Genomic DNA, 24,453 nt, shown 5'->3' with positions numbered 1-24,453 from the left:
CACTACAGTAAATTTAATTCGCAGTTCGGCTGAAGAAAGGGCTGTTGGTTGGTTGGCTAACATCTCTTTTATTTCAAGTCAAGCCTTTTTTAAATCCAAAAATTGGATTTCATAAATTCTTGTGTAATACTAAAGCCCAAAAATCTACAAATTATTCAAGTCTGTAAAGTAATATCTGTTGTATACATCGAAGCCAAGTACCTGTTCCATAAACGTGAGTTTTAGTTATTTTAGAAAGCTTATCGCTATTTCACTGTTTATAAAAGCGAGCGAGTAGTTTAAAAAAGAATATAAGTAGCTTATTGTGTAGATGTATAGAATAATGTTAATAATGTGCCAGCTGTGAAGGATACCGTAGTATTCTACATTTAATGATAGGTAAGTATACATACAAGCAAGTTATCATATCTATCAAGATATCCGCCTGTAGCGCGCGGTATCAGTTACAGGTCACGCTTTACTGCTGTTTACTGCAACTATGATTTATTCAATACTTTTAATTGATAAAATTGTAATTACTCATACCATTCTGTTTGGTCTTATAAGATTCTTGCTGGTACCTATTACCTATTCCCAAAAGTTTATAATTTTAACAGAAATAACAAAGTGAAAAATAAAATATAATTTTTATTGATACCTTATCTAATAATGCTTCATATTTTTTATTATTTTTCCCTTTGTTAGTTCATTATTGTGATATCATAACACAGAGGGTCAAAAGATGTGCCATACCATAGCAACAGTAAAACAATGGTAACTAAACTTGTAACTTGTCTTTGATAATGTGAAGAAAAAAATATTACTGACATGTTTATAACCTGTGCTTAGTTATTATCATAAAGAAAAAAATATTAACGTAATCCTTTTTATCCACTTTAGATATTCTGTATAATTTATCTGAATTTCAAATAAAATGAATTGTGGTTTTCCTTCAAAGACTGAAGCTTATCAGTTTATTTCTAGACTATGTGTAAATAGTTAAACTAAAGTAAATTATTATATATAATGTTTTAAGAGTTAAAACAGCCTCAGACAATACCCTCAATAATATTAATGTTCATAAAAATGGATGACAGCCAATGTAAATGTCTGCGTTCAATGAAAAAAGTCTGGCACTACGCCTAAATAATATATCATGCCATCTTATAAGTACAAATAATGTAACACAATGAACCTTTGGATGACTTTTCTTTAATGAAAATGATATAAGAAGGTCTAAATGAATCGTCACAACACACAGTGATTGAGAAGTCAATATTAAAGACAATTTTGAAATAAATTACTACAGTATAGACTGGCAAAATTGTAACTATCAAAACGTATCAGATATTTACTAAAATAAACAGTAATCTGGAAAATATGATCAATTATAAGCGCAAATCAGCCATGCTTTTGAACATTTTATATGCTTATAATTAGATACTGTTTATTAGTATTAATATCTATATTACTAATGCTTATAATTAGATACTATTTGTTAGTATTTATATTATATTGCTATGAGAGACAACCCAGATTATAGGGTAAAAAGCCTTAGCAGGTATAACTTTTACCTTGTAGCAATATGCATGCATGTTATTCTGAGTATCAACGAAAGCTAACTAATGTATGGAATAAACACCCATTAAATGTTGCTTCATGCATTTAGCAACTGCAAATTAAATAGGAAACTATCAATTAGAGCTTTCATATCCGTCCTCTCGTCATTTCATAAATAGAATGTTGTGGTATAGGTAGGTAGACGAACTCCATAGAGGGTTTGCATGTCCATACTATCATCAAATGTCTAGCTCAAAGCAATAATGTAGGCGAGTCGTCCCGGCGCGAAATCCAGCTACGTCACTCGACCGTATTGAGCGTGACTCGTAAAATGCTGATCAGTACCAGAATATCAGATCCTTAATGACTCTTACGTAAATGGACTGGTAGGCGTGCAAAAAAATAGCCTTTGTCTTATATTTTCGAGTATTTCTTTAACAATTACAGACACCACTGATTGAAGAGCTTTTGGCACGAGTTTCAAATCGTTTCACGTGTTTCGTTTATGTAAGAGTCAAGGACGGTGGCCGTGCTATGATACGTTGTAGTACCTAACTACTTATAGTTATTTCTTTGCAAAACGAGAAGCGTATTTGCAATTCCATCATGACTCACGCTATCTCACTGGAATCTGGATGAAAACGTGTCTTATGTATGGTCCTTACTTCAGATCAATAGCTCTGTGATAAAAGAATGTTCAATAAACCTAAACTGGGCCATCTATTCCTACACGGTACGTTTAATTAATTGAACAACTCTAGCATGAAGTATACCCTAGGATGGGTAGTTCACAAGCTCCGTTTACTAATTAGATCAGTTTATAACAACAACGCAAAGTGGTTACGCTGTACGTAACAGGAAATATGAGGTCTGAAGGGCAGCATCGTAAAAGTATGTCACCTTCGATTTAAAAATATCTGTGTATCTATGAACTAGTTCATCATTTCTACATCTTCTAGGCATTACCTAATCACGACGTCCTAAATTCTCGACGCTAAAATATTAACGTTGAAATGAGGACTGTGCCTGAGAACATAGACTTATCTGTTTGTATATTATTCAGACATCAATATGGAATCATGTGGAATATAATCATCGGTATCACAAACAAAATAATTTGTCTTGTACAGTAGCACATCTGTACAAGCTGGCCAGCGCGCAAATCGATCGTTTCATAAGGTTACACGTTGCCGCAGTCACATCTCGCCACAACAATCCTTCTACTCCTACACATAGAAAATGATGTTATCGACCATATCATTTGTCAAACAGCCAAGATTAAGTACAGTCATTTGCGATAGACATTTAGAAAAATGTGCTGGGTAAATGAAAACGAACATCTTGACTCATGACCTTTGACATAAACTTTGCGGACCTAATATGCTGATCACTGGCAGGGATCTTAACTACTGCATATAGAGTTAAATTAATGCAATAAAATCCTACGGTAGGTATCTAACTGGACAAAATCAACCATCATTAGCTAAAACTCCAAAACTTATCCTAACAAAATAACTGCCGATATAAAATCATCTAAACAAAACTTTAATAATAGTGGAACTGTTGCAATAAACGTTCGTAAACATGTTCGTAAGTAGGTACGATACGTGAGCTATCACAAGAAAAATGTATGTGTAAAAAACATAAAACAGTTGAATATCACCTTGAGTAACGATCGGCGGCGCCTCGGAACCATCGGCCGCCTACTGCAAATAGATTTTACAATCAACCCATTGACACAAATAAAGTGTCCTCTTCAGTTCAGCCGAACTGGCGTATCTACCTATATTGTATCGATTAAAGGTCATTATTTATTAATTAAGGGCCCTCCTACATAATATCTAACAATCTAATATTAGAGACATTAAGCCAAACAGTCCAAAAATACGTTAAATCTCACATACAACTTTGCCAGCTCAGAAATAGAGATGTTATGATTGAGCAAATAATGGAGAGCCATAAAGATGTGTTGCTATGTCAACGTTCGTTATTCCGGCTATCAGGATTCTGAAAATCGACGATGAGGTTCTATCTACAGTAGGTTACAATTTATTAGTGAACGTTGTAAAGGCAAGGCAGATGTTAATCCACAGAGGTTTAATTCATCCAAACGTAAGAAGTTATGCAACTAGTCTACCTACTTGAATACACATGGGTGCATACGCGGTTAGTCATTGTCAGCCTACATAAAAGTGAAGGGATTCAACGCAGATCATTTTGCAACTAGATGTGTAGGTGAACTATGCAGGCTTTAACCTAAGAAAGTGTAATCATCACATTAATTAGTGCATAAATAACATTTTCACCAATTAACATGTTTGCCGTTTCTGATAACAGTTTGTTTGCTGTTAAGATAGTGATAGATATCATCGGTTCGTTTTCTTTACGGTGCGTGGAATTCAATAAAGATCATTGATATATGCCATGTTATAACAATTTTGACTGATTTGTTTAGACCACTATCCCATAAGTACCTTTACAACTTTGTTCATCCATTATTGGTACTTGTTTACATTACTTCGTACCAGCATTTATTAAATTAACAACAGACAATAGTGGTTTAATATATTCACTGAGAAATGTAAAATACGTACTAGGAACTTACTGCATGAATACTTTTTAATTTAAGGTCATGGTCACTCTCCAGAAAAACAATTTAAAACGTACCTAGGTTTGTCCAAATTTAAATTCCGAATAACAATCCACCTTAACAAAGGTAATAAATAATTCCGGAATCAGTCGCTAATGCATTGATTGCACATGAAAGTTGGTATAGGTAAATACATTCTATTAATTATAATGAAGTGTCTAAAGGCCGATAAACATCAAACAACAAATTACAAACAGCTGTGCTGCCCACGCGACAACTAAATCTAACCAGCAGTTCGTGTTAGGTTTTAACAGTTAAGTTTCTGAATACATTATCCTGAATCAACGAACCTACGCCTTACAGTTTGTTTTACGTCTGTAATTTATTCAAGGCAGTAATTAATGGGTTTCTCAGTCGACAGATATTCGTCTGTACCTATCAGACACGCGACCTTCGGCAATTTCTGTAGTGTTGAAACTTTCAGCCAGTTAGTCGGTGTTGTGGTTCGCTATGAATCAGTCTACTAGAGTGGTTCACGTGCTCACGCGCCTGAAATAGTGCAGTGTAGTAATTAGTGCAGTGCTGGTGTTACGTCTCGGAACTTGGCACTTCTGCAAATATTAATTTTAGTTTGATCTTCAACTCTAGTTGATTTAAACGTTATTGTTGGAAGGCGGAAAATATTCTACGTACTTGTGTACATCATAACAACTTTTTGCTACCTACAGCGTTTTTTAGCAAATTCTAAGAGTGACAAAGTCGAGAGTTCAGTTACGTTCTGTGCTCCTCAGTGTGCCGATGTGTAGTGTTCTTCAGATATCTTGAGCGTTTTGTACGTCAACATTACTTGAATTAGATCGTAAGTAGTTCAATACAGATAAATTAATGTAGCACTGCTTATTATTTGCAATTGTTTATTTAGTCAGAATAACAAGTATAGATATAATCTACCTGTTGGTATTTAACTATATATTATAAGTGCGTTGTACCTATGCTATTTCTTGTTACCCTATTGAACAAAAAATTCTATTGAACAATTATTTACTTAAAATAAAACTTGCTCTGTTAAACCTAAGTAGATATCTGATTACAAAAGTTTATACTTAATTGTAAATTTATTCACACGATATTACTTAATGAGATCGTTACACTCTGTTAAACTTAGCATAATTTTGTTGTTATTTAGTTTACGTTCTCTTTCAAGGATAACCATTTGTTAAACCCTTAACCCAATTAAAACTACCGTTATTATTTCCTCGTAATCGGTAAACGAATATTGACCTGATTGTATAGTATCAGCTCTTAATTAAACCAGATTTATATGAGAATGTTCAAAAACCTGATTTTGAAGACAAACTGCACCATTCTCCTTTGAATGCCTTTTAGGTACATACATGAAATTGAACTAAATCACTCTTTACAAGTAATAGCGAATGACGTACTTATTCAAATTCAATCAAACTAAGAAATTGTTCTATCCAAACGTTCGCGGCTGGAAACAAATATTCGAATATGAATTATGAGTAATTTCGTATATTTTTCATCATACCGCATAGAAAGAAAATAAAAACATGCTAGTAAACAGATGTGATTGTAAAACCGTTTTTCTTCGCGCCATATAATTCAATCGCAACAGTTCATTGTTCTGTTTAATCGTCTGCAAACAATCACGTTCGTAGTGACAAATGTCAAACTACACATACTTTTATTAGCTTTCCACTGAAACGAACGGCAGAAAATACACTGCTAGCAGAATGAATGAATCAAAACCTTCGTTGGTAAATAATACTTAAAGACACTACAAAGACACAAAATTCACATGAAAAAAGTAGGTTAATTACTTGCATCACGTAGTCAGTTTCTACTTAAACATCTAGATGTTTGTAGCACACAGTAGTTAATGGCCCATTGATGTATCAATGCATTGATGATAATGTATCCACAGTATTACGCTAGAACCAATAAATCTGCTTATAAGATGTCATTTTCATTTACGGTATTTGTCCCGTACAATTTCAGCGACAATGTCTCTAGGGATCATGGTAGCACTTGCAGTTTTCGTCAGCGCCGCCTTTGCACTCCTCCCGGGCCGTCTGCTGAAGTACACGTAGACGTTGTACACCAGCTGCCTGGTATCTGCCGGTAGCTCGATGTGACTCTCTTCCCCACAATCCGCCACTCTGCCATTGTATAATCGTCGCCAACTAAACATTGTCCAAGCGGTCATTGCTTCTTCTCCGTATTGCGCCGTTTTGGTAACCAATTTCTAATTCGTCCCACAAACACACTGTTCAACGTTTGGATCACTCTCTATTCCACTTCCAAGCACAACAAAGTTATTCAGCTGTGTAAATCCCATACAGCAAAGTCTGATAGTAAAACTGATTGTCTTCCAGTTCGGAGAATAAAAACAATGAACGAATATTAAAGTTTCTTATGAAGATTGAACAGCGGGTAATCACGAAAATATCCGTTCAATCGCAAAGACGCTCACACACTGGTTGCTTCAAAGCCTTAGAAGACCACATTTGCAAACAAGTCACATGGTCGTGACATCCGCTGTGTTACAAACGTGATCACAATGCTATAGGAATTGAAGATACAGCACAAGTAGACCAAGATGAGCCGACTTTGTATGCGCAATAGCATTCTTATTCACAACCTTGGCCAGGGATGGCATAATGTCCGTTATAAATATAAAAAAAATATTACTGACAAATATGTCCATCGCCATTTTCAAATTCACCGTTGTTCCATATTTTGTTTGGACAGACGTGTTCCTATTTATCTATGGCAGTGGTTCTTAACCTTTTTGTCATGAGGGACCACTTTACCAAAGATTTGGCTTGCCGGGGACCACCCCATTGGTTTGTCTAAATTGAGGGTCCTTTGATAAAGAATACAAGCACATTTTATAATTAGCACTCATTTCTTTATTATTTAACAAAACCGGCCAAGTGCGAGTCGGACTCGTGCACGAAGGGTTCCGTAAATTACAGTTAAATCAACCTATCTCAAAAACTATAAGAGATACTTTGATCAAACCAAAAATCGTTGAAAGAGTTAATTAGCATGCATCACCTCTATTTTTTTTAGAATTTTATACCCCGTAGTTATAAAAATAGAGGGGGGGGGACATACTTTTTACGACTTTGAGAGCTGATATCTCAAAAACCGTTCACTTTAAGAAAAATGTTTTTTAGAAAACTTTATATCATTTTAAAAGACCTTTCCATTGATACCCCACACGGGTATGTACATCGAAAAAAAAAATTTCATCCCTCAGTTACATGTATGGGGGGCCCCACCCCCAATTCTTTTTTTTACTATTTAGTGTCATATTTTTGTAGCGGTTCATACAACACATATTCCCATCAAATTTCATCACTGTAGTACTTATAGTTTCCGAGTAAATCGGCTGTGACAGACGGACAGACGGACAGACGGACAGACGGACATGACGAAACTATAAGGGTTCCGTTTTTGCCATTTTGGCTACGGAACCCTAAAAAACTAAAAGCTACAGATTTTAATTTAATGTGATTTTTGTGACTGCATCTTTTTACTAACTTCTGAATTGTTGGTTCAATACTACTTACAAATGCGCGAGCGAAGCGAGAGCGAATTTTTTTTTTTTTTGAGTCGTACTGACGTAAAATGTATCCCAAACGTACTTAACTTTTTGTTTGTTGACAAATGCAAAAACGAGGGCATATAGTTGCTGAATTCGCGAGCGAAGCGAGCGGAAAATTTAATTATTTTTTAAGACTCATTACCAAAACTACGTAAAATGTAGCCCAAACGTAGTTAACATTTTGTTTGTTGACAAATGCAAAAACGAGGGCATATAGTTTCTGAATACGCGAGCGAAGCGAGCGGGAAATTTTAATTATTTTTTAAGACTCAGAACCAAAATTACGTAAAAGGGCTACATTTCAAACCTTAATTTTTTTCTGTTGGTGAAGTAAGATGGATAGCAACGTCGCGAAGCAAAGCTTCGCGGACCACTTGGAATGCCTCCAGGGACCACCAGTGGTCCGCGGACCACCGGTTAAGAACCACTGATCTATGGGGTTTAGAAATGGCTAATGCTACGCAGAAAGTACTTTTTCTCAGGCATTCGTCTAGACATTGTATAGCTAAGGAAAGTTTCATTATTATCATTTTTTGTAAAAATCTTGTCGCCCTTAATGGCTTCAAAGTCGCCAGTCAAACCCGATCCAATATGGCTCACCTTGAAGTTATAATCATCCTCGTGGATTTTTTTCTGTTTCTTTTTTTATTAAAAATAATACACTTTTGCTACGTTATTACATATCTAGTGAGGTAAAGGTGAAGTTAATCTCAGCTTTTTCTTCGCCGTTCAGATGAAATATTTCTGGGATCACTTTACCAAGATTAATTTAGAGCCCAACAAAGGCGTATTAAGCATCCTTTTTAAAATATTTTGTAAATTAATGTATATTTTTAACTGAAATAGGGGGATGTGTTCCACAAGGATCTCCTACTGGTCCCATATTACTGTGCAAACCTACGTCACAACAAAAATGGGGAACCACTAACTTTGATAAAGACAAATGCGGAAATGACTAATTTATAGTGAATCCATTTTAAATGCACCTATATTGTAAAAGAATACTCTTCGTTTAAATAAAAAAACAAGATCCTCAACATGAAAAACGTCTGGTAGTATTGATGTCATGATTTTATCAATGATCCGTATTTGGTTATCTACAGATGCAGTACCAGTAGCTTCATAACGTTACGAGTAGGTTTCCTTGTATCTGCTTCCGATGCAGAAAATATTCCATGGAAATCGTGAAAATAAATGCTCCAGACCGAACGGAAACTTTATACGAAGTTTGCAATTTTCATTCAATTGAATTGATTTTGATTATACGGAGACTTGTAGAGCTTCACAACTGGCCTAGACTAGTACAGTTAAACTTCTTTACGTTTAATATTATTGTAGTAACTATGCGATATTGATGCAAATGTTCATTGTCGTTAAATCTGAATAATAATATACAGAAATTATCCATTGACCACGCTAAATACCCGTTGGTTCTGTCTGATTATTAAAATGTATAGCATCAATTTAGGGTTTCATATGAATACTAGCATGCACGCATAGCATGTCCTGAAACCAGATGCCTTGTTATTCCGTTTTGCAATAAACGGAAGTAAAAGAAAAACCTTAACAATCTTCCACTTCTGTCTGCAAGTCTTCCGTGACATTGTTTTAGTCGGCACACATACTCAGTAGAAGTAACAGCTTATTGGCACTGATTGTTCATTGTGCGTTATTAACGTCAACTTTTATTTATTTGTTTGTGCTGTTTGTAAGTACTTAGTATGACACTTGAAAGACTATTTGAAAAAATCATTTGAACAAACCTCAATAATTTCAACATCTGTACAATCTGAATGAGTCTGTTAGTGGGTGCTATCATTTCCCAAATTGAGGTCATTGTGTTGTGAACTATGTAGGAGTAGATACCTAAGTGTCAAGTAACGGTACTGCGATTGAAAAGGACGGTACTGTTGGCGGAAATTATTGCCGAGTAGACAATGATCGTGCTGGCAATTTTACGGTCGCTGGAAGCGGAACAATGTCAGTGTCCTCTGCACTGCTTTTTACTGGTTCTAACACTAATATTGCAGGCGTGATATACTAAATAATTATTTACTTCTTCAATTAACGCATTAGAGGATATAATTTTATACACATATACGTATTTATTTGCATAAATTAACGCCACTGTAACAAATCGCGGGATATCCTCTGTAAGCGATGTAATGCTTAGTGCTAACAAGTTGGTCATAGATATTATGTCACAGTAATTGCATCAGAGTAGGTAAACAACTACAAATAGGGTTAGTAGGGTTTCCTCTAGAATGTCTCAGAGTTGAATGACATTATTATGATAGGTATATAATTATGCAAACCTTATACGATGGCTCTTTTAATGAGACGTCATGCAGTGATTGCATTTGAGTTATTTTATGGTACAATCAAAATTATACGATTTCATTACTTTGACGAGGTAGTGCGAATTTTTAATCTTCCGTGAAATATTTCATAGCTGTACATAATCAAACTTCGTTGGGATACTGACGTCGGCTTTGTCTTTTAAGTTTCTTTGTTCTTATAGATATTCTCGTTATTCCCTGATTTTATAGTTTCTGTCCTATTTCTTCATCGTGGTTTGCTAACGTTAATTGAAATCATTTTGGCTAACTTGAGAGAGTTGCTTGCCTGCTAATTCAATGTTTAAACAGTAGCTGTAGAGAAAGCTACATTCGCTGCAAAATGTCAACATTGACGGACAGGTACGTTCCAATAGCTAGCGGCATCGGCATCGGCATTGGTGAAAATCGATTTTAGAATTTGAAGCATTTAAAGTGTAAATATAGATGCCTATCGATCTCTGGGCAACTTACCGCTGATAAGAGTGCTTGGTACAAAGTCGTGAAGACGACTAAATGACCAGTAGTTAAAAACGGTGACTGATCCAAATTCTGTTGAAGCTCAACATAGAACTTCGTTAGAATAAAAATAGTTTAAATCAATGTTGCAATCAAATATCGCTTCCATGTGGGCTGGTTCGGCATACAAATAAGTCCTGGTTTTTCCCGTTTGTAAAATTGAGCTTAAAATACGTTAAGCGTTTTTTATCTCTTTTAGGAAAAACTGTTGGCATTCGATTTAATACATATTATTCATTATATTATTATGCACTATTTTATAACAGTTTATTTGTTGTTTTACCTCTATTAATCATGTTTTATGATTAGAATCACCATCCAAGGCTGAAGCATAATGTGATTTCTTTCCTGATACTGATTATCATAACGAGTGCAATCGGAAACCTCAGTCTCGGATCCGTCCAGTCATTGGCATGCTGTGAGTCAGCGCGTGACTCAGGAAGGATAACAGTTTTTACTTTCAATCACCTGAGAGATACCAACATGTAGACCATTTTAAAGTATACAACTTTTGGGCAGTGTTGGATAAGTTAGGTTTCATAACCCTGATACTGAATTAAGTTTTAGATTGAGTATGTTGTGTAAGTCTTCTCAAAATAACCATCTATCAAAAATGCCTCCACAGACTCATCAATATCCGAAGCTTTAAAGGTGCATCCGGCAATGTTTTCATGTGCAAGTGTTGCAATAATCTGATACAACAAAGCTCAATCCTAAAGTTTCGCAAGTAACATGTGCTACGTGCTCTAATTCCCAAAGTGTAAACAAATCTGTTCCAAATAAAACACAATTGGTATAGAAAATAACAACGAGCACGTTGATGCAGATGCTTCAGCATCTATAAATAAATGGTGCAGTCTGTAGTCGCATGTACTCAAATGTTCCGAGCCGACGTTCAAAAGCCATATGTTCCAACTTCGGACGCCAACAATGAGCTCTCCAGCTTTGCACCTGCGTCCGTCCCAGTCCCGCTCGCACGTGCTTATTCCAGCTGTTGTCATGGCGTACGTTCTCGATGCAAAGATGAGCCCAATATTAGCATTATTTCATTCAATGAAAACCTGATCAAGTTGCAGAATTTCTGCTTGAGAGCACTCCTACTCATTTAAAATATTGATTCGATAAGGCAACGTTCTTGGAACTTGAGACGAATTTTATAACTTGATTGGACGAAATATGGAATTATAGAGTACGAATTAAAGACAGGCGATTCGTATGATGATCTCACCGGTCGTCAATCTTGACAATGCAAAGGACCGGTCGTCTGCGGGGCGCGGTGTGGGACGGGACGGGGACTCCGCTGCAGGGTTTGTGCGATTCACGGCGCACGCGGTACGACCCACAGTCACTAGTCAGTGCGACAGTTGGTCGCTCAAGGCGCGGCGCGCGCGCTTCTTTTCCAAATTCCTTCTACATTCCTAAATTATTTACTAGTCAAAATGAAGTTTAGTGCATCCGTTTATAAACGAAGGTGTTTGTGCAAATTTAGAAAAAGTGGATTAGTTCTCTAATCGTTACTCGCTACGGTCCAAAGAACAATGCTGTGGGAAAAAATAACGTTCAGCTGGCATCGGCAGTCGTTCCCAGCTACCTACCTTACCTCTCTCCCCGCGCCGACCGGGTACCGGGTTCAATGCGCCTCTCTGCGTTTATTCATCGTTTGTGGGAAAAGTTGACCCCCGTTTTTAAAAATTATTGTTAACGAATTCACACGACTCGTATTGTATTTGTTGTTACTACCGCATCTTAGATGATCGGATCGAAAGTTTACAACATGCGAAGTTTTAAATGCAACAGGTATTTAATTAATACCCATACAAATAAAACTAATTTCGTGAGTGATTAATGAGGCACCAGCGTAAATACCGAATGTTTTTATGCGCCAACCGACAAGGTTGCAGCATTCCGCAGACCTAAACTATTTATTCTGGGCTTTGCCATGTTTGTCGAGTTTCAACTTCGTCGAAATTATTATCTTTCTGTGGTGCGGATAGAACATTTATCAGAGGAGGACAATACTCTTACATTAGGCAACGTGTGTGATGTTAGTGAATGAAATGTTGAAATAGCCGTTAAATATTAGTTTGCGGATACGCTCTCCGTAATGTGAATAGTGACGACACAAAGTGATGTGGATATAGCATTATCTAGTGAATTTGCGTTCCGTGAGTGAAGTTCGTTTCGAAGATATTACTGTGATAAGTTCCTGCACAATGGGGAACCAAGGATCATCAGCGCACGAGCCGTTCGACAGGGCTCAGGCGGCAGCCAATGTCGACCTCAAAATGGTACATTCATTTGAATTAGCTTCATTTGCTATTCATTATTCAACTTGAGTCATTGAATACATACTAAACTATATAATAGTCGGTTGTAATATGGCCACCTTTATTGTTCCTGCAGTTCCTACCTCACGTACACTTAATTTAAATCCTCGCTAGATAATAACGAGTTACCTGCGTGCTCGCCGTGTCGAGCTTTAAGTCTTTGTACTCGTTGTCTAGTTGTTACCTATGCTTCGCCGGCATTGAACAGGTCACACTTACGGAATTGGCGAACTAGCGTCATGCTCACGCTTATAAATAGGTGTAATATATTCATAATTCAAACCTCTTAAACGTTAGCATTTTTTGCTAGCGAGATATCTACGATTTCGCACATTTTTTCTAACTAATAGTTAAACACACATTGTCTATTTACGTTTTTCTTTTCTTTATTTAGTTAATTAAAACTAGAGAAAAATATGTTGCTTACCTGACGTTTGTTTAAACAGTTCTTATCTAATCAAAACTTTATTTGCGTTCAGTAATCTAGCATTTTTAACCGTTCTATAATTATGAAATGAAACGAGTTGTGTTCAGAATTTCGGAGCTATTTGTGCGATAATTTTTTTTGGCATGCCAAGCACTCAAATATGACCAATAACTTGTTGAAGCTCATTAACGTTAATTTGTTTTTATTGATCGACTCAATTGATCACTGATATAAAATCTCACGGTAGTCCGGAGGTTGAGAAGCTTGTTTGTTTAGCTCGAGTATGCGGGTTTTGGCCTGGCTAATAGCCAAGTACCTAGCTACTAATGACGTGACCTTTCAAAGTCATAATTATGTACTTTCTAAGATTATCTGGGATGCCACTGAGGCACTGACTAAATATGAAGGAACGCTATAGCAATGAAACGTGTATTCTAAACAACAAATACCTATTATACGACTGAAAACACAACATTCATAATGGCATTCCTTTTCGTGCAGTAGGAAAATCTTTTGCCAAGCATACTTACTGGAGTGCAATTTCAACAACAAATCCCAATAATATAGAATTCAAAAAGTATTTATGGTTGAGGAGGTCAGATAGGCAGCGCTCATATACATACTCAAGTGCATCCAGTTAAACTGGAAGCCGACCCCAATAAAGTTGGGAAAAGCTGCTAAGGAATCACTAAAAGTTTTATACGGGAAGCGTAATTAATAAAAAAACACAAAGGCAAATATGCCACTGTAAATAAAGAAAACACACATTTTATTTTAATAACATCGTAACGAGAGATTCCAGATTGCACACGTACACTTCAACACAACAGATGACCGCTTTTTGGTGCATTTTTTAGTTAAACGACACGAGCTATGCCTTCTTTGCAAAATTGAACTTTATGCCTCAGTAATTAAGTTCAAAACATTTTAATTAAATCAATTCACGACCAGATGACAGATTGACGAGTGTTAGTGGGTTTAAAGCACATACTTATAAATGAATATAATGGATTCATTATGAAGTGCACATCTGGCTAAATAAGTGTGTCATTGTCATTATTTGTCATTAGTTAATGTGCCTGGGAATATTACGACGTTCATTCAATATTAGGGTAATGGGCATTTAAGTTTTTTTTTTAAGCTTAGTTAATTTTGAACAATAATAGGATTTTTGATCTCTCTTTGATTAAAAATAGTAGCATTTCTGTAGGAATAACACATGCACTTTTTGGAAATTTAGTTTTGCGAAGAAATACTACTTTTATGTTACTTATTATGAAAATCGTACCAACATTTTTTTAAGAGACATTTTATGTATTTTTTTTTTTGCTTAATTGAGAGCATTAAATGAAGGAGTAATAGCTTGAATATGTTAAATTACTGGATCGTTTTTCCCCGAACCACGCCGGAATCTAATAAGTAGAGGCTTATCAGACCTAATAAATGACCAATTAAAACAGAGAAATACACAACTATAGAGAAATAGCAATAGACAAAACCCCTTGGGAATTCCAGGATAATTCCCACTGACTCACGTTTGTGTGTAAAATACGCTCAAAATTTAAAGGAATATTATTAAAATAATAATAAGGTGTTACCCTAAAATACATGTGACATTTACATACTAGATACTTGAGGGGAGTTTCGGGTTAACCCTCCCACGCAGGTTCCTGTTATATTTACAAATTAGCTTCTAGGCTCCGTTTCACGGCCTATCCTTGGGGACTTTATGATTTTTTCCTTTTTTTTGCGGCGTTTTCTGCATGCCTTTTACGGTCATCTTAGCTTTTTGCTAGTAAGATGTGTAGTTATTGCAACTTTTACCTTATTAGAGTACCTTTTATTTTATCAATGGAAAACCCATCAATTTTAAATATTCCTAATTATCCTTATTTATAAATATTAACGTAATTATTACCCAAATATATTTTTATGTTATTTTCCCTCAATATGATTTTAGAAGTGTCGCATTTTAGATATCTAAAATACAGTTATGTATGGTGATTAATCACTTACTTTTATCGGATCCATCCACTAACGAAATTAGAATTATTTGATAGGTACGCGTAATGTGTAATCACTTGATTTGATATCTTTTGCTTTGATCACAAATACGAAGTAAACGCAAGAACGTGTAAATGTTGCACGTTTTTATTTATACTACATAAATATTAATATGAAACGTTCTTACATGTTCTGTTATTACAGGATTTCCGTAGAACGGTAATTAATTTCCTACAATACATAATTCATTGTACTATTGTGTATCTGCAATACAATATTATAATGACAAGCCACCTTTATTATGTCAAGAACACAGACTATGCTACAAAACAAGCTCTTTGTATCTATCTCTACTAGAAGAGCTTTCTACTTAATATTTATTATTTATTCAGCTTTAGCATCTAAGTAATTATTGGCTAAGTCTGACGTGCATCTCTGAGCGTACTTTTTACCGCGTCTTCGTTCATAGACCTGTGACTAAGCGCTGAAATAACATGAATGACATCTCGGTTTTATTTATAAATTATTATCCCTGTTTCCAAAATTAAAGCAAAACAATAATATTAGTGGTAGGTAGGTACGCGTTAAATACCAATTGTCCGGCTGTTCTTATTCATTGTTGTTATTGCACGGATCTTAGCATTGAATTTGTGGAAACCACGGCGATGGTCATTGTTACCGTATAGTTGATGTGTCATGGCGTCTACGGTTACCGTTACCTGGGAGCCTGAAGTCAACATCAAAATCATGGAATTTACAGCTTCTTTCAGTAGAAGTTGTTGTGGACTTATGGGGGATGCAGAACAATGAATTGCATATCTCCCATGGTTAACCTGTTTGTTTAGGTAAGGGGAGCAGTAGGCTGGTTTTCATTGTTAAACATAAGTCTTTGTTGTTAAAGCATCTAATCACGTAAAGCTTGACGTGCGTAGCATTATTGTCATTTTATTATTCAGCTTCCTAGTCTAACACGTGGCCCAAACACGAAAGTTATGGAAATGTTATTTTTTGCACGTTTTGCTCTGCAAGGGCACAATTTGAGATGTGATCAGTTTATAATGCTATAAAGATATCCTGTCATGAAATCATGATAAACTCCGAAGACGAAGTTGTAAGATGACACTTACCGATGAATAGGAAGATAAATATAAAGCATAACTAATAAGACACGTGTTGTTTTCCAGAAATCGTCAGTGCGTGCGTCGTTGCGGCGAGCGCGCGCGGGCGCGGCGCTGTCCCCGCCGCGCGCCGGCATGGAGCGGCTGCGGCGCTCGTTCCGGGAGTCGTTCCGGCGGCGCAAGGGCTCGCCGCCCGAGTCCGCCCGGCCGCACCAATGGCACGCCGACGAGGCGGCCGTGCGCGCCGGCACCTGCACCTTCCCCGTCAAGTACCTCGGCTGCGTCGAGGTCTTCGAGTCCCGCGGGATGCAAGTCTGCGAGGAAGCGCTAAAGGTGCTTAGGGTGAGTTTTAACCTTTTTATCGCTGGACCTCGCGTATCCGAGCTTGATATGAGCGCCAGCTAAGCGATACCTAATTCAAATCGACCTAAAGGTGGATGAATATTTTATTTAATGTTGGTGGTGGGCGCTGTCGGCTATTGTCGACTGGCGGTGAAAAGGTTAAATAGCATTGTAACTTGGAATAGTAGAATGTGATCAGTGAAGTTTGACTGCATGCGTTTACTTAACGTTTTAGTGAACTAATTCTTTAGACTTGCGAAAATAGCAGTTTGCATTTTACGCGCATAATAATGTATGAAACATAAATGCTGCGTATTGTACCTACTTGCATTATAAAATATGTCGCAGAGGCGAAGATTTCGCAACAGTGCATAGACGGTAGTTAGATAAGTACTCTTCCGACCTTGTACAAGCAACTATGAAGTTGTTGTACGTCGCGAGCGAATCAGTGCGATGCTTCATAGTCTCGCACCTCCTCTCTACTAGATTAGACACTGTTTGATGCATCTTGGCATGTTTACGTTTCGGAGCGATGATTGCATCGCTATTCTCAATCTATAGCTGTAGGATCACTAAGATCAAAGATCAGTTCTTAACATTGAACTATGTCAATACATATAATTGCATATGTACTAACATAATCATAGCTGTTCATCATTATCATAATCATAGCTTTTTCTCGAGTGTTGGGGTTTGCTTGATTATATTTTAATAACATCACAAAATAACTTGACGCGACATCATCATTAATGAGCAGAAACTCAAGAATGCTGAGGTTAGCCTTAAATGTGTTCAATCAAATATCTATGTTTTATATGTATATGGAGGGACTGTCATCTGACCTCCAAATTGCTTGGTAACAGCTATAACCTGACGTAAGCCTTTATTACTTGTCAGAATTTGTTCTTGTGGTTTACCATTTGATTATGCATCGAAGTAGCTTCCACGAATGGTGATGCATATTCTAATGGCCTGCCCATAGATAGGGCACGGAGACTCCTGACTTGCTGACAGGGTTGTATTTTGATCACATTTGCAATTTTATCATGACATCAATGAATCTTAAAAAACAGTCAAATATAAATTGATTTAGCACACAGGCTAACGATAAATCACTCATAAAAAACTACATGAGGCCCGTATACTAGACTGCCTTGAGAAATAACATCGAAAAAACTCAGCGGTCAGTCTCAAAGTCCAGATCAATATAAGAAATTGGTTTACTCACTCATCCACGACATGATTGCCGCATGTTGCATCTTGTAATGAGGCCCGAGTTCAACGACAACGTAATAATAAACGTCAATTTCGTTAAAAGAACTAAGTCTCAAAGTAGTTATCTATACCATAATAAAGGTAATTTTTTTGTTTGTATCCTAAAGACTCTGTAACTACTGAACCGGTCTGAGAAAATTCTTTCACTTTTGGAAAGCCACAGTCTTCTAATAACATAGGCTATATTTGATCCCGGCACGAGCAGTAGTTCCCACGGGATGTGGGTTAAACTGCAGGGAAACGGCTAATATTATAGGTACTTTAAATAAAAAGGACGTTTATGTTGTCGATGAACTTGGTCATAAGTAAGTACATAGTTGTGTAGTGTAAGTTAGTTTAGCTGTAGCTGTACTGACGGGGTGGTTTCAGAACTCTCGCCGGCGGCCGGTGCGGGCCGTATTGCACGTAAGCGGCGACGGGTTGCGAGTCGTAGAGGAAGAAACCAAGGGCCTTATAGTCGACCAGACTATTGAGAAGGTCTCGTTCTGCGCGCCCGATAGGAACCATGAGAGGGGATTCAGGTAAATATAGTTTTTGGTGTATATTTAAGACCTGAGCTGGTATGGTGTACCTATTTGTTAAAGGTGTTGGCCGAGTTTTCAAACTCCTTAAGCATCCAAAAAACAATTAAAAGGATGAACTTAAAACATCATCGAATTTGTCAGAATTGTAAGTTTAACAAATTAATAAATGATTATGTAGAAGATCAAAGAGATATGAACTTTCATGACTTGCATGCATAAACGGTTTGCATTAAAATATGACCTTTTACCAGTTTTATCGCTCAGTGATTGCTGTTGCTATCTGAGTAAGATATACCTAGTTGCCATGTGTATCTGAAAACAAACAGATTTTTTTTAAAGTCATGTGTAACAATACCTTTTTAGTTTTTGCTGTTTCTAGCCATTTCTACAATATGGGGTGTGGCATTATGTATGTTCTTATATAATCGGATGTGTTATCATACAATCGGATTAATTTCATCTACATAGGACACACCCTTGCACCTGACAGGTGCAAATTATCATTTAGTAATTAATTAACTGTAATCTTTGGCTCAGATTTTAAACAATAGGTACAGCTATTGTCTACAGATGCCTAAAAGTTTATTTACTTAAGAAATGTGTCATCCCTTTTTTAAGCACACCTGTAATGCAAACCTTTATAACTTAACATAATTTTATAAACAGCATATTTTACATTGCCATTTAATAATCCCTAAACTTTATGGTTGTCCCAAATTTAAGTTCCTAAGTCCAGCAAACTTTGCTGCAACATGCGTCCAAATTTTCTTAAAAATCTTTGGAAAATACCCTCTGAGGTTGTGGTCTAGCTAGTTAGTTAATCTTCACTAGTTCTACCAAGAGACTCCAATTTAATTATCAACAACTAAGTAGCCATCTTTAGATCCAGGTTAGTCGTGATCAGTTTTCAAGATGCCTGATCACCTGATCACCTTTAACTTTGCCCAAACTTAATCACTTATCTCATTCCGTATGTGTATATTTCCAGCTACATTTGCCGCGACGGTACAACTCGTCGCTGGATGTGCCACGGGTTCCTGGCGTCCCGGGACAGCGGCGAGCGCTTGTCCCACGCGGTGGGCTGCGCCTTTGCGGCCTGTCTCGAGAGGAAACAGCGCCGGGACAAGGAGTGTGCTGTGTCTATGAGCATCGATGCCGCGAGCCACGCGTTCACTAGGCAGGGGTCTTTCCGCAAGTCAGGTTCGTAAAAGATAAGATTTGTAATGGACCTGCAAAAGGATGTCCAATAGGTTATGGCAGGGATTAACTGGTATGGTATTGCACGCCATTAACGTGTCGAATTGAACTAAACAAAACCACTTCACTGTCTACAACTCGACTATATCAAAGAGTAGGAATAGTTTTTTAAAGCGGTGCTCAAGCTCTTAGAACCTTATAGAGTACGTTTTCCATCGCGGGGAGCTTAGAACCTACTAGATTACTAATTTATCCCCACCTAATAGAGTACGTTTTCCAACGCGGGCCTAAATCACTTAGATCTTACTAGATTACTAATTCATCCCCCCTAATCATTTCAGGTATAACACCTCGGCGCGCATCAGAAGCAGACGCTAACAACAGCAACAACAGCAACGGCGTGATCGTGCCGGTGGGATCCCTGGGCGGCGTGGGCAACCCGGGCGCCACCACCGGGCATGTGGTACCCGCCAACACGCACCCCGTCATCGCGCCCGCCGCGTCCCGCCCCGCGCCGCACAACCCCTTCGCGGTGGAGCGACCCCATGCGGCACCACATTTGTTAGAGAGGCAGGGATCTTTCCGCGGATTTGCGCATCTTAATAACAGGTAAGAATAACGAAATCAGGAAAACAAATAGGATACTCAAGTAAACAGCTTCTTTATGCCATGATACGAACTTATTTTGGGAGTTGTTTTTCCGCCTCCATTCCTCTTCGTCACCTTTTGAAAGACGACTTTTCTTTCGCGTTCATCTTTATCCATTCGCATTAAGACAGCTGCAATTAAGTTTGACATGAACTATATCAGAATAAAATTGTAGGCTTTTAATAATATTGCTTAATACTATATACATTGTATTCCAGCTCGCCATTTAAGCGTCAGATGTCTCTCCGCATCAGCGAGCTGCCGTCCAACCTCGAGCGTCAGCGCGCCGGCCTCGCCTCCCCGCCGCGCGGCGTGCCCGCACAGCCGCAGCCCGCGTCTGAACCGCGGCCTGAACTGCCGCCGCCACAGGTAATACAGGATAATTATGATAAATATTACCTCATGTTCGGAACATCATGGAGAACAAAATAACGGGCGGAGACGTCATAACGGAAAATCACCCGAGAAAGTAGCGTGCCAAAATGTGGGTGTTCGGAGGACGAGGAACGTTACTGTCTGCGCCCTTATACGTTTCATTTGGAATCCGCTTATTTGTCTTAATACCAAAAATCGTTGAAATCACAAAAATCGTCTTAAAGAACTCGACTTCCTCGCTACTCACATCTCAACTCATCTTTCGTTACTCCGTACGTTTTTAATTTGTCACATTAACGATGATATTGATCTTTAGCAGGAGGCTTCATCAGCGGACCCGGTGGCGGCGATGTGCCAGCAGCTGTCGGCGGGGCTGCGTGCACTAGCGGAGGAGCCGGTGGCGGCGGCGGAGCCCGTGCCGGCCGCCGCGCCGCTGCCGCACCCCGACGCGTGGCTCGGGCGCGTGGCGCGGGCGCCGGCGCTGGCGCAGACCGGCCGCGCACTGACCTTCGCCGGCCGCGCCGCCAGCACCAACCCCTTCCTCGAGCCCGCCGGCGCCGCCCCCGCGCTCTAGGCCACGCCCCGCGCCGCTGACCACGCCCCCGAGCCACTGCTACTCGTCTTCGACTAGGGCAGCCTCCTGATATGTACTGGCCTCTCCTTCAGCGTCGACACGCGGCTCACGGCAAATGACTTTGAAGTTAGGCAACAAGCAGGCGCTTGTCACTGCGCAACAGTCAAAATGTACTAACAATACACAACTGCGCATGTGCGAGGCATTGAATGGCTGATTTCAGCGGATCAAAGTTATTTGACGTGAACCTTACTTCACGCTCAGCGTTTCTGCTTTCTGTCGTGAGCAACTGCAAGGAGTATTAGCCATAGCGTATGCCAGTCAATCATACGAATCGTGTAGCGAGCGCGTTATAAATCTTCGATTTTCTGTGGCCATAAATGGCCACCCTTTGAACGAATCGATGTTATCTGTTGTGTAGGACTTAAAAAGGTCAACTAACCAGAGGGCCAAGTATTTAAATGGATGCGATGCCATGCTGGAATCACTGTACTTACTACACTATTTGATGTTTCTTAGAAAGTTGACATAAATTTCAAGTAAATGATACTTATGCTCGTTAGTAGGAAAATACGAGTAAATAACTAATGATGTTATTTTTATAATAATATTTATAAAACCTTGACTTAAGAACATGGCGAGGTAGCGTCAAATACGATTAAGACGAATGTTCCTTTTAGTAAATTCAATAGAGACTTGTTGACTATGAATCAATATCGCGAATCAGATCGCACTCGGTACGTGCGAAGCAGTTCTGACTGAGAACAAACGCGACAAACTACTTGTTAAAACATTGGTCTGTGCCCAGATCCGCTATACTGCACAAAAACACGCGGGACTTCTCTTACCGTTCCTCTATTTATTGTTTTCGGTATTGTTACAAATAAAAGATTTTGATAAAAATGTTGATGCTTAAGGTTTGGTGCATACTGTAATTGTGCCCATGAAAACCATATTATAATCACGTTTTGATGTTCGTAAATGTTATAAAAACATATAGCTATTCCTAAAACCGTACACTGCATCATTTGAGGTTTTTTGGTAACCTTAAATTGCTAAATGATTGATAGTGTTAAAGGAATTTGAAAATAAATAGTGTACGCGGTCGTAGTATTATAAGCTCAAATGAGCACAATATACTCTATACTCAATTGTCTATACGTAATCGTAAACATACCAAAATAAACACGGCTTGTGTTGCCAAACCGACTGGCACTGTGCGCAGTGCCTGTACAATGTATAATGATAAGTTTCGAAAAAGGTTCAAATAATTTGATACAAATATAAATAAAATAGGACAGATATCCCAGAATGACAGTTATTTTTGTATCAATATAACCAGCGTCAGAATATGATGGATTTTGAAGAATAAAATCGGAACTATGTTTGTGTGATGTTTAGCTAATTTAATGACTATTGTATTTAACTTTAAGTAAACTGCACCGTGCTTTTGCGCCACACATTTCTACTGTTGTGTATGTTCAAGTGTTCGTGTCTATAATACGTAATAAGTTATATTAATTCCATAATATTCGTCCATGCAGTATTAGTCGTGCCGATCGGATTATAATACACTGTACAACAACAAAATAAACGAACAATGCAGTATTTTAATATTAAATCACTTTATGTAATATAGGATTTTGGATATATTTTTCCTTTTTTGTATATACTTGTAAAGTTGTAAGGTATTTATCACTTCACCGTTCGTGGATCTGTTTTTTATACTTTTTTATTACTATTTTTTCTATGCTGCTATGATTAGTAGGTGTTTGGATCGATCAAATAGTTAAATATCATTTTCATGTTAGTCATTTTAAATTTGCGTACTTACTTTTACATATTTAATAATAATAATTTAGTTAATAATGTACGTTATGATGTTATAGTTTTCTGTTATGTTGAGCCAGCTATCGTAAGTATAGATTACATGGTAAAATCAATTTTATTTTTGCTGTAAATAGTTTCTTCGTTTCTAGATATGACCACCATCATTTTTAACAGTTTCATTTGATATACAATTGACGACGCACGTCTGGTTAAAAAAATTAACTCCTTAGTGAAAATTTAACCCATTAACTGCAATAACATGTTGCATCTCTACATTCCAGATAATTTTTGAAAGTAACACGAAGTAATTGATAGATTTAGTAGTTATAATGCATATCACTGGCTAGCCTTGCATAAATTAAACGCACTTATGTACTTACGAATTGTAAAACTTAAATAGTACTTAAAAGTTAAAGAATACTTATTGAAACTTGCCTAGATATTATACTTATACGAAAATAATATTGTTGTATGTAAAGCAGCTTTAAAGGCACTTGTTCGGATAAATGTAAGCATGTTATAAATGTCCTACTATGTGTCTATGATAGAATTCGAACTTTATGAAATAAATTTTCGTAGTATTTTACGGAATATTTCGTAGTTTTCGGAACTGTCAGCGATATACAGACGCTTCGTGTTGATGTAATACATATTGAAATTAAAACGAAATATTTATGATACAGTAAATTTATTAGCAATTCTCTGCGTCTACGTGCACATAATCTATTACTTAAATAGCACCAATAAAGCGAGTTCGTTCGCTGTTATACAAAGTACATTAGATACGTAGGGTTATAAATGTGTAGGTCATTCCGGATATATTTTCGTGTGCTTATATGAAATACTACTATTGGAAAAGTTGTACTTAAATATATGAAAATCACGTTGTTTCGGACTTATTTGTTGGGTGTTATTTGTATATTATACAGTGATTTTATCTTTGTCTAAAGCATGTAAATATTGGCGTATATATGTAGATATTTTAGATAATGAGAGTTCAAATATTATAAAAAATAATAAATTATGTTTAGTTGATTATATTTTTTTATTCAATCCTTCCGAATTTGGTGTTCACTCTGTATCCGAAATGTGCGAGAGATATACTCGGGACTCGTTAGGTAAAAAAAAACAGACTTCATATAATCTAGTTGGCAAAAAGCTAGATGGAAGCTTTGGGAATATGAAAAAGAAAAA

At 37.3% G+C, this 24,453-nt stretch overlaps 1 protein-coding gene across 5 annotated transcripts; it reads left to right on the top strand.

The window, feature by feature from the left end:
* Positions 1-7: 7 nt before the first annotated feature.
* LOC110370669 (protein numb) lies at positions 8-24,294 on the top strand. Of its 5 annotated transcripts, none has more exons than XM_049840582.2 (7): positions 8-214; positions 16,561-16,836; positions 18,481-18,632; positions 19,624-19,835; positions 20,174-20,441; positions 20,699-20,849; positions 21,172-24,294. In XM_049840582.2, exons 2-7 carry the CDS (start codon positions 16,630-16,632, stop codon positions 21,427-21,429), a joined length of 1,248 nt encoding a protein of 415 aa, XP_049696539.2. In that variant the 5' UTR covers positions 8-214; positions 16,561-16,629; the 3' UTR covers positions 21,430-24,294. The 5 variants fall into 5 exon arrangements, with proteins under 5 accessions (XP_049696539.2, XP_049696540.2, XP_049696538.2 ...); XM_049840583.2 differs by lacking the exon at positions 8-214 and adding an exon at positions 239-378; XM_049840581.2 differs by lacking the exon at positions 8-214 and adding an exon at positions 11,863-12,906 and having other exon boundaries at positions 16,561-16,827.
* Positions 24,295-24,453: the final 159 nt, after the last annotated feature.

Source organism: Helicoverpa armigera, chromosome 13 (genome assembly GCF_030705265.1).
Source record: "Helicoverpa armigera isolate CAAS_96S chromosome 13, ASM3070526v1, whole genome shotgun sequence".
Lineage (NCBI taxonomy): Eukaryota > Metazoa > Arthropoda > Insecta > Lepidoptera > Noctuidae > Helicoverpa > Helicoverpa armigera.
The sequence above is the reverse complement of the archived record's forward strand: the minus strand, read 5'-3'. Positions and strand labels throughout refer to the sequence as shown.

Excerpts from the sequence above, each read along its gene's own strand:
- LOC110370669 (XM_049840579.2), top strand. The coding sequence starts at position 12,832 with ATGGGGAACCAAGGATCATCAGCGCACGAGCCGTTCGACAGGGCTCAG. Across the intron at positions 12,907-16,560 it reads CCAATGTCGACCTCAAAATG|AAATCGTCAGTGCGTGCGTC; the intron begins GTACATTCATTT and ends GTTGTTTTCCAG. Across the intron at positions 20,442-20,698 it reads TTTGCGCATCTTAATAACAG|CTCGCCATTTAAGCGTCAGA; the intron begins GTAAGAATAACG and ends ATTGTATTCCAG.